General features: G+C 45.1%; 1 protein-coding gene across 5 annotated transcripts in view; it reads left to right on the forward strand.

Annotated features, from left to right (window-relative positions):
* The window catches only part of spef2 (sperm flagellar 2), a 48087-nt gene extending 39967 nt beyond the window's left edge, over nt 1-8120 (forward strand). For 3 of the 5 annotated variants that reach the window (XR_004207853.1, XR_004207855.1, XR_004207854.1), the window contains 7 exons: nt 777-915; nt 1069-1298; nt 2953-3059; nt 4122-4304; nt 4712-4804; nt 5108-6474; nt 7373-7495. Coding sequence is in view for 2 of the 5 variants with exons in the window: in XM_020467245.2 (XP_020322834.1) it covers nt 777-915; nt 1069-1298; nt 2953-3059; nt 4122-4304; nt 4712-4804; nt 5108-5278; nt 6280-6474; nt 7373-7495; nt 7822-7887 (1307 nt within the window). In the remaining 3 variants the exon portion in view is untranslated. Of the gene's footprint in view, nt 1-776; nt 916-1068; nt 1299-2952; nt 3060-4121; nt 4305-4711; nt 4805-5107; nt 6475-7372; nt 7496-7821 lie in introns of those variants that run through there. The other 2 variants (XM_020467245.2, XM_031817065.1) reach the window with 2 other exon arrangements.
* Nucleotides 8121-11032: the final 2912 nt, after the last annotated feature.

The following is an 11032-nucleotide window of genomic DNA, read 5'->3' on the forward strand; positions in this document are numbered from 1 at the left end:
TACATAGTGCACTACTGTTGACCAGGGCCCTGCTATAACCTACATAGTGCACTACTGTTGACCAGGGCCCTGCTATAACCTACATAGTGCACTACTGTTGACCAGGGCCCTGCTATAACCTACATAGTGCACTACTGTTGACCAGGGCCCTGCTATAACCTACATAGTGCACTACTGTTGACCAGGGCCCTGCTATAACCTACATAGTGCACTACTGTTGACCAGAGTCCTGTGGGCCCTTATCACATTAGTGCCCTATATAGGTAATAGGGTGCCTTTTGGGATGCAGTCTTCCCCAGTGGAGACACCCATGCATACCCCACAAGACATGCCACCAGAGGTCTCTTCACAGTCCCCAAGTCCAGAGCAGACTATGGGAAATGTACAGTACTACATAGAGCCATGGCTACATGAATCTCCGCATCAGGTAACTGTTGCAAGCAGTAGAATCAGATTTTTTTTTAAACAGGTAAAAAATACCCCTTATGGACCAGCGGGGACTGTGAAGTAACACTAACATAGGCACAGACACATGAATACACACACATGATAACATACGCACTATACACACACGTACACATGGATTTTGTGTTGTAGACACGTGGTAGTGAAGTATGGTCCTGAGGGCACACACTTAGTGTGTTGTGAATTCTGGAATGAATGTATTGTAATGTTTTTAAAATGGTATAACTGAAGAGTATCTAGCTGGCCGCAGCTAATAGGGATCCATAACAAATATAAAGGCTTTTACGTGCCTCTCCACCCCACCCTCTCAGACAGTGCAGTGAAGGTGCGTGTGGAGCTGGTCAAGGCCTGTGCTCTGTGCATGGTGAGGGTCCTGCACAGACAGGCAGAGCAGGCCTTCAGGACCATGGAGGAGTGGCTGGGAGCCCGCTTCCTATCTGAGATGAACAGGTATACTCCGGCGATGAAGTTCCCCCTAGGTACAGGTCTAGGATCAGCTTCCCCTCCACAATCCTAACCTTAACCATTAGTGGGGATAAAATGCTAAACTGACCCAAGATCAGCATCTAGGGTCAACTTCACCCTACTTCTCTGTCCCCCCAGCATTGACCAGCTGGCTGAGGTGGTGCGTCACCACATCGAGTCGGCCGCCAAGCTCCAGAGTGAGCTGATGCTGGTATGCACAGACTTCTTCCTGAACGGGGACATGCGGGTTGTTGTCAGTCCCCCTAACCCTCCCCGCCCCGCCCCTTTGGAGCTTCCCACAGACAGCACTCTCACCATCCTTCAGTTGGAGGCCTTCTACCGCCAGCTACGCAAGGTGGCGCCCACAGGTCTGCAACAATAATATATGTACACAGTATTACCCAAGTATATGTACTAATCTATGTCATTATCAGTGGTGGAACAAGTACTCAATTGTCATACTTGAGTAAAAGTAAAGTTACCTAAATAGAAAATGACTCAAGTAAAAGTCACCCAGTAAAATGCTTACTTGAGTAAAAGTCTAAAAGTATTTGGTTTAAAAAAATACTTAAGCATTAAAAGTAAATGGAATTGCTAAAATGTACTTAAGTATCAAAAGTAAAAGTATAAATAATTTTAAATTCCTTATATTAAGCAAACCAGTAGGGATGAACAGGGATGTTTTCTTGATAAGTGTATGAATTGGACAATTTTACTGTCAAAATGTAACGAGTACTTTTGGGTGTCAGGGAAAATGTATGGAGCAAAATAAAAGTAAATGTTGCCAAAAATATAAATAGTAAAGTACAGATACCAACAAAAAATACTTAAGTAGTACTTTAAAGTATTTTCACTAAAGTACTTTACGCCACTGGTAATTATATATTTATAGTAACATTAAATAGTACCCGCAAAACACCAGTCTCAACGTCAACAGTGAAGAGGCGAATCCGGGATGCTGGCCTTCTAGTTCAGAGTTCCTCTGTCCAGTGTCTGTGTTCTTTTGTCCATCTTAATATTTTATTTTTATTGGCCAGTCTGAGATATGGCTTTTTCTTTGCAACTCTGCCAAGAAGGCCAGCATCCCGGAGTCGCCTCTTCAATGTTGACGTTGAGACTGGTGTTTTTTTAGGTACTATTTAATGAAGCTGCCAGTTGAGGACTTGTGAGGCGTAAATACTCATGTACTTGTACTCTTGCTCAGTTGTGCACCGGGGCCTCCCACTCCTCTTTCTATGCTGGTTCTGGTTAGAAGCAGTTTGCGCTGTTCTGTGAAGGGAGTAGTACACAGAATTGTACGAGATCTTCAGTTTCCTGAAAATTTCTCGCATGGAATAAGCCTTCATTTCTCAAAAGAAAGTCTTTGTTTCTGGCCATTTTGAGCCTGTAATCAAACCCACAAATGCTGATGCTCCAGATACTCAACTAGTCTAAAGAAGGACCGTTTTATTGCTTCTTTAATCAAAGACAACAGTTGTCAGCTGTGCTAACATAATTGCAAAAGGGTTTTCTTATGAACAATTAGTCTTTTAAAATTATAAACTTGGATTAGCTAACACAACGTGCCATTGGAACACAGGAGTGCTGATAATGGACCTCTGTACGCCTATGTAGATATTCCATAAAAAATCGGCCGTTTCCAGCAACAATAGTAATTTACAACATTAACAATGTCTACACTGTATTTCTGATACATTTTATGTTATTTTAATGGACAAAAAATGTGCTTTTCTTTCAAAAACAAGGACATTTCTAAGTGATCCCAAACTTTTGAATGGTAATGTACGTGGGTCGTTGGATTCCCCTGATTTATGTGAATCTCAATTGTATTTCTTTGATTCCTCATGTCCTCTTTTCTCGCTTCCTTCTCAAAACGCATTGGAGGAGGAGATCCGAGGTTCCTCTCCTCTGACCTCCTCCAATGCATTTTGATAAGGAGGTGAGGAGAAAGGATGCGAGGAATCAAGGATTTATCAACTGATACGCTTGAGATTCACCCATCGACTCTGTGTGTCCCGTCAGGTGTGCAGTGCAGTACTGACTTCTGGGAGATCCTGCAGGAGATCACCTCTCTGAACTTGGGGACCAACGCACTGCCAGACCCCTGGATGCACATCTCAGAGTCTCAGGTACACTCACTGGCTGGCTGGCTGACTGACTGACTGACTCACTGACTGACTGCCTGGCTGACTCACTGACTGACTCACTGACCCGCTGACTGACTCACTGACCCGCTGACTGACTGACCCAGTGGCTGGCTGGCTGACACCGCTGACTGACTCACTCACTGGCTGACTCACTGGCTGACTGACTGACCAACTCACTGACTGACTCGCTGGTTGACTGACCCACTGGCTCACTGACCAGCTGGCTGACCGATTGACCCGCTGGCTGACTGACCTGCTGGCTGACTGACCCATTGGCTGACTAATTCACTGACTGACTAACTCACTGACTGGCTGACTCACAACATGGCTACTAGGGTGTCATCACGGCCACAAACAGTCATGTTCTCATGAACAGACATCACTGACCCACTGACCCACTGGCTGACTGGCTGACCCACTGGCTGACTATCTGACTGACTCACTGACCCACTGTCTGACTGACTGACTCACTGACCCACTGGCTGACTGTCTGACTGACTGACCCACTGGCTGACTGACTGACCCACTGACTGACTGGCTGACTGACTGACTGGCTGGCTGACTGGCTGGCCGACTCACTGATTGACTGGCTGACTGACCCATTGGCTGACTGACCCATTGGCTGACTGATCCATTGGCTGACTGGCTGACTGACCCATTGGCTGACTAACTGACTGGCTGACTCACTCACTGACTGACTCACTCACTGACTGACTCACTCACTGACTGGCTGACTAACTGACTGGCTGACTGACTCACTAACTGACCTGCTGACTGACTGACCCATTGGCTGACTTACTGACTGACCCATGGGCTGGCTGGCTGACTGGCTGGCTGGCTGACTGACCCATTGGCTTGACTGATTGACTGACTGACTGGCTGACTGACCCATTGGCTGACTAACTCACTGACTGACTGACTCACAACATGGCTACTAGGGGTCATCACGGCCACAAACAGTCATGTTCTCATGAACAGACATGGAGTGTGTGTGTGTGTGTTTGTTTGTGTTTGTGTGAAATGTGTGTGTGTGTGTGTGTGTAGCTGGTGGAGCTGGTGTCAATGCTAACCCAGAACACAGAGATGCTGGACTGGCGTCAGTTCCTGCTGAGTGCCGCCCTCCCCTGGCCCACCCCTACTCTGCCTCAGCTGCTGCAAGTGTTGGCCCGCTTCAAGATGGAGGACACTGGGGCCACAGGGTCTTTGACTGAGGAGCAGTACTTAAAGGTACCTTCCTGCGCTATGGCGTGAAGTTTCCCCCTAGGTACAGATCTAGGTTTAGCTTCCCCTTCCCCAATCCTAACCTTAATCATCAGTGGGGGAAATGCTAAACTGACCCATGATCAGATTCAAGGGGAAACTTCACCATATACTACCTACCTACAGTACACTGCCAGCTCTTCAACAAACTCTACTATCACCATCACATTTCCCATTACACACAGTGATATTAGCACTTTTTAAACATATGGCAGTCAAATCTTTATGTCTTGGTTAGCATCAAATGATGGCTGCCAAAATTCATGAATTACACATCATTACAGGTGGTAGGTGAAGACGTGACATTGTCGCTCATACTGTGATACCTGGTTGACATGTATGGAATGAATCATATTTTCTTGCTTCATTATTAGGTTGAGTTGTGGTTCCCCAGTGAGCGGGCACTGCCCATTCCCGAAGACCTGTCTGAGCCACTTCCTTACGATCGCTTGGCTAATCTACGGAAGGTACACATAGCAACAACACCCAGACCTGGATTCAAATACTATTCGAAATCTTTTAAATACATTTAGTGCTGAGTTAAGCCTGCCTGGTGTGTCAGATGGGTGGGGTTTGCAGTTTTGCGACTACTCTATTGGTTCCATTGTGCCAGGCAAGCTCAATCAAGCCCAAATAAGGTATTTGAAATTATTTTAAATAGTATTTGAACCCAGGTCTCACAACAACCAACTGCTTGAATTTATAAATGGAATAATACAAATCATCACACAATGTTGCATTGATAACTCATCTGCAAATATTTCTTGCAGTTTTTCTTCCTGCTTTTCGCCGACCCCGATTGCTCGCCAGCTCGTGTCGACTACGTGACCATGCTGCTGTACTTCGCCGCCCACCCTGACCCTACGCAGGGCTTTGTCCGAGCTCTCAGTGTCGTCATGGGACAGCCGCTTCGACATCAGTCTAGCAGTAGACTTCTCAAGGTTGGCTTCGTCACTCTGCATCCAAGGCTGCATGTGAATCAGCATCCTATTCCCTTATATAGTGTCCCGACTCTAGTCAAAAGGAGTGTACTATATAGTGTCCCGACTCTAGTCAAAAGGAGTGTACTATATAGTGTCCCGACTCTAGTCAACAGGAGTGTACTATATAGTGTCCAGACTCTAGTCAACAGGAGTGTACTATATAGTGTCCCGACTCTAGTCAAAAGGAGTGTACTATATAGTGTCCCGACTCTAGCCAAAAGGAGTGTACTATATAGTGTCCCGACTCTAGTCAAAAGGAGTGTACTATATAGTGTCCAGACTCTAGTCAAAAGGAGTGTACTATATAGTGTCCCGACTCTAGTCAAAAGGAGTGTACTATATAGTGTCCCAACTCTAGTCAACAGGAGTGTACTATATAGTGTCCCGACTCTAGTCAAAAGGAGTGTACTATATAGTGTCCTGACTCTAGCCAAAAGGAGTGTACTATATAGTGTCCCGACTCTAGTCAAAAGGAGTGTACTATATAGTGTCCCGACTCTAGTCAAAAGGAGTGTACTATATAGTGTCCCGACTCTAGTAAAAAGGAGTGTACTATAGTGTCCCGACTCTAGCCAAAAGGAGTGTACTATATAGTGTTCCGACTCTAGCCAAAAGGAGTGTACTATGTAGGGGAATATGGTACCGTTTTGTCCTTAACTACACCTCATAGTCCCTATTAGATGTATCATGTGCATATGTTTCAAGTCCAGTGTATGTTGATAACTAAGTAGCAGTAGTAGTAGTAATAGCAGTAGCACTAATAGTCGTAGTAGCAGTAATAGTATCAATATCAGTAGTAGCAATAGCAGTAGTAGTAGCAGCAGTAGTAGTTGTTGTAGTAGTGTCAGTAGTAGTTGTAGCAGTAGTACCATTAGTAGTAGTAGCTTGGCCTTGGTGGGATAGCTCAGAGCATCTGCTAATTTCTATCCATTGTTTGATGACTAACTGTGAATTTGTAGTCGGTGCCTTACATGGAGGAGGGGCTGAGTGAGTCGACCGAGCTAGAGGAGGAGGTGGAGCCTCAGGGGGGGCCAAGAGGGGAAGAGGGGGTGTCCATCCCTGCCCTCCTCCGAGCTATCTGTCACGGGGGAGCCTGGGGGGCATGCCAGAACCGCTTTCATCCCAACTGGAAGAGTCCTGATGAATATAAGGAGGTACAGGACAGGAGTTTTCACTCCCTTCTGTAAGATATATATATATATCTAAATATAACCTGGTCCCAGATCTGTTTGTGTTGTCATGACAACTCCCTGGGGCGGCAGGGTAGCCTAGTGGTTAGAGCGTTGGGCTAGTAACCGAAAGGTTGCAAGTTCAAATCCCCGAGCTGACAAGGTACAAATCTGTCGTTCTGCCCCTGTACAGGCAGTTAACCCACTGTTCCCAGGCCGTCATTGAAAATAAGAATTTGTTCTTAACTGACTTGCCTAGTAAAATAAAGGTAAAATTATAAATTAAAAAGGAGTTAGCAAATACAGATCTGGGACCAGGCTAAGAGACATATGAAACACTACTTCCCACTTAATCATATTGCTTATGTTGCTGTTTTTTGCCAAATGGTATTGCCACTCTTACCCACTCCTACCTAACACTTCACAGTGATTGGTAGAATTTTGAAAATGCATTTGCCAAAAAAAAAAAAATACGTATTTTGATTGACTGGGATGAACTGAACTACCTGGCTGATTGATGAACGATTTCAACAATCAATCAAATGTATTAATAAAGCCCTTTTTTACATCAGCCGATGTCACAAAGTGTTGTACAGAAACCCAGCCTAAAACCCCAAACAGCAAGCAATGCAGATGTAGAAGCACGGTGGCTAGGAAAAACTCCCTAGAAAGGCCAAAACCTAGGAAGAAACCTAGAGGAACTAGGGGTCTAAGGGGCCACCCCTTAGACCCCTAGTTCCTCTAGGTTTCTTCCTAGGTTTTGGCCTTTCTAGGGATGCCGGGACTTCTGGCTATGCCGGGACATATATCTGTCTTTTGAACGAAAATGTGTTTGTTTGTTTTGGAGCTGCTTGTTAAGTCTAGGATTGTTCTTTACCCACAGGACTTTGTGAAGGTCTACAGAGAACTGGGGTACAAGGTTGAGGACAAGATTCCATTCTCCATCCTATCCCAGCATCCGGTCATACAAGATCTGATCGAGGGTTCTGCTCAATACCAACTCATTGTTAGTATGGACCAATAGAAAACTTCACACTCAAAAGATAAACACACTGTATAGTATTCACAACACGATACCTAGGTTCAAATAGTATCGGCTTTCTTTCACATACTTTGAATGTTTGTTTTGATTCTGCCGAATGGGTGAGATCTGTGTGCTTTTGGGACTGTTTCATTGGTCCCCAAGATTGATCAAGCACAGCTCAAATATTTGAAAGAAAACGACTACTATTTGAATCCAGGTCCAAGCCCATAAAGAAAGACAGTCCCTCTTCACGTTCCTATTGAACAGTGATCAAGCTAACCTCTCCATGCTCTCCCTCTCATTCCCAGGATATTCACCGAGCTCTGCAGGTCCAACAGAGCGAAGGGGAGCCTCTGTCTTTGATGGTGTCTTAAGATAAATATACCTAATATATCACGCAGTTAACTCTCACAAGCCAACCTGAGATTCCCATCCACTTAGAAATGCAGTTGATTTAAAAATACTTCTGCAAATTCTACAGTGCATTATAAAGTAAAATAATTAGAATTAATTATTTCAAAATGTTAACCTTCAGTTTTTGAATTACATGCCTCTTTCTTGAAGTAAAGTGTTTCATTAAAATCACAAAAATGAAGACTTTGTTGTTCTTCTTATGCAGATAATGATTGTGGCTTTAACATATCCTCAATAAACATTGTCCCCAATATCAAATCAAATTTGTCACATACACATGGTTAGCAGATGTTAATGCGAGTGTAGCGAAATGTGTGTGCTTCTAGTTCCGACCATGCAGTAATATCTAACAAGTAAGCTAACAATTTCACAACACCTACCTTATACACACAAGAGTAAAGGAATGAATAAGAATATCTTGTGGCAGACCAGGGGGTTGGGTCAAGACGTTTACACAGATCAGACACGGACAGAGTAGGATTAGCTCGGTTTCAAGGGTGTTTATTAAACAATAAATCAAAAGGAAAGGTCTCCCCCATGACACCCTCTCCGGGATACCGTCTTCTGGGCTCCGGGTCTTGCTGTATCCTGTCGGGCACACAAACTCCCTCGTCTTCGCTCGGGCACCGTCTCCAACTACACGGAAGTCACCTTACTTCCCCCAGTCCCCCCTGTTTGCTGCCCTTCTGGCAGCGTTATGGGGCTTGGACAGCTGGTGAGCAATCAGCCCTTGATTAATCACCAACTCCCCAATCAGCCCCAATTAGTCCTGGGCAGCGAGCCCGTCGAGACCTGGCACGTCCAGCAGATGGAGCCATTGCCTTGTGATGTATACTCCTTCTCTCACCAGGCCTCAACGAGTCTCCCCCTGGTGGCTGACCTGCTGTAGACCACAATGTACATGGAAATATATGGATGAGCAATGGCCGAACGGCATAGGCAAGATGCAGTAGATGGCATAGAGTACAGTATATACATATGAGATGAGTAATGTAGGGTATGTAAACATTATATAAAGTGGCATTGTTTAAAGCGACTAGTGATACATTTATTACATCCAATAATTATTAGTGGCTAGAGATTTGAGTCAGTATGTTGGCAGCAGCCACTCAATGTTAGTGATGGCTGTTTAACAGTCTGCTGGCCTTGAGATAGAAGCTGTTTTTCAGTCTCTCGGTCCCAGCTTTGATGCACCTGTACTGACCTCGCCTTCTGGATGGTAGCGGGGTGAACAGGCAGTGGCTTGGGTAGTTATTGTCCTTTCTGTGACATCGGGTGCTGTAGGTGTCCTGGAGGGCAGGTAGTTTGCCCCCGGTGATGCGTTGTGCAGACCTCACTACCCTCTGAGCCTTACGGTTGTGGGTGGAGCAGTTGCCATACCAGGTGGTGATACAGCCCGACAGGATGCTCTCGATTGTGCATCTGTAAAAGTTTGTCAGTGTTTTTGGTGACGCACCCTTGTGGCGCCCCAGGGTTGAGGATCAGCGGGGTGGAGATGTTGTTTCCTACCCTCACCACTTGGGGGCGGGCCGTCAGAAAGTCCAGGACCCAGTTGCACAGGGCCGGGTTGAGACCCAGGGCCTGAAGCTTAATGATGAGCTTGGTGGGTACTATGGTGTTGAATGCTGAGCTGTAATCGATGAACAGTATTCTTACATAGGTATTCCTCTTGTCCAGATGGGTTAGGGCAGTGTGATTGCGTCGTCTTTGGACCTATTTTGACGGTAAGCAAATTGGAGTGGGTCTAGGGTGTCAGGTAGGGTGGAGGTGATATGATCCTTGACTAGTCTCTCAAAGCACTTCATGATGACGGAAGTGAGTGCTACGGGGCGATAGTCATTTAGTTCAGTTACCTTAGCTTTCTTGGGAACAGGAACAATGCTGGCCCTCTTGAAGCATGTGGGAACAGCTGACTTGGATAGGGATTGATTGAATATGTCCGTAAACACACCAGCCAGCTGGTCTGCACATGCTCTGATAGATGTTCAATTCATTGTCAACAAACTATTCAACTGTCAACTATTAGATTTAAATATATGGCTCTGCCTAAACCTAACCCTAGCTGCCTAAGTTAACCCTAAACCTAACCCTAGCATCCTAACTTAAACCTAACCCTAGCAGCCTAAGTTAACCCTAACCCTAGTATCCTATGTTAACCCTAAACCTAACCCTAGTATCCTAAGTTAACCCTAGCATCCTAAATTAACCCTAACCCTAGCAGCCTAAGTTAACCCTAAACCTAACCCTAGTAGCCTAAGTTAACCCTAACAGCCTAAGTTAACCCTAGCAGCCTAAGTTAACCCTAAACCTAACCCTAGTATCCTAAGTTAACCCTAACAGCCTAAGTTAACCCTAGCAGCCTAAGTTAACCCTAGCAGCCTAAGTTAACCCTAGTATCCTAAGTTAACCCTAACCATAGCAGCCTAAGTTAACCCTAAACCTAACCCTAGTAGCCTAAGTTAACCCTAACAGCCTAAGTTAACCCTAGCAGCCTAAGTTAACCCTAAACCTAACCCTAGTATCCTAAGTTAACCCTAACAGCCTAAGTTAACCCTAGCAGCCTAAGTTAACCCTAGTATCCTAAGTTAACCCTAACCATAGCAGCCTAAGTTAACCCTAAACCTAACCCTAGTATCCTAAGTTAACCCTAAGCAGCCTAAGTTAACCCTAGCAGCCTAAGTTAACCCTAAACCTAACCCTAGTATCCTAAGTTAACCCTAAACCTAACCCTAGTATCCTAAGTTAACCCTAAACCTAACCCTAGCAGCCTAAGTTAACCCTAGCAGCCTAAGTTAACCCTAGCAGCCTAAGTTAACCCTAAACCTAACCCTAGTATCCTAAGTTAACCCTAAGCAGCCTAAGTTAACCCTAGCAGCCTAAGTTAACCCTAACCCTAGCAGCCTAAGTTAACCCTAACAGCCTAAGTTAACCCTAGCAGCCTAAGTTAACCCTAAACCTAACCCTAGTATCCTAAGTTAACCCTAACAGCCTAAGTTAACCCTAGCAGCCTAAGTTAACCCTAGTATCCTAAGTTAACCCTAACCATAGCAGCCTAAGTTAACCCTAAACCTAACCCTAGTATCCTAAGTTAACCCTAGTATCCTA

The sequence above is a fragment of the Oncorhynchus kisutch genome, linkage group LG3 (assembly GCF_002021735.2).
Source record: "Oncorhynchus kisutch isolate 150728-3 linkage group LG3, Okis_V2, whole genome shotgun sequence".
In the NCBI taxonomy this organism is placed as follows: domain Eukaryota; kingdom Metazoa; phylum Chordata; class Actinopteri; order Salmoniformes; family Salmonidae; genus Oncorhynchus; species Oncorhynchus kisutch.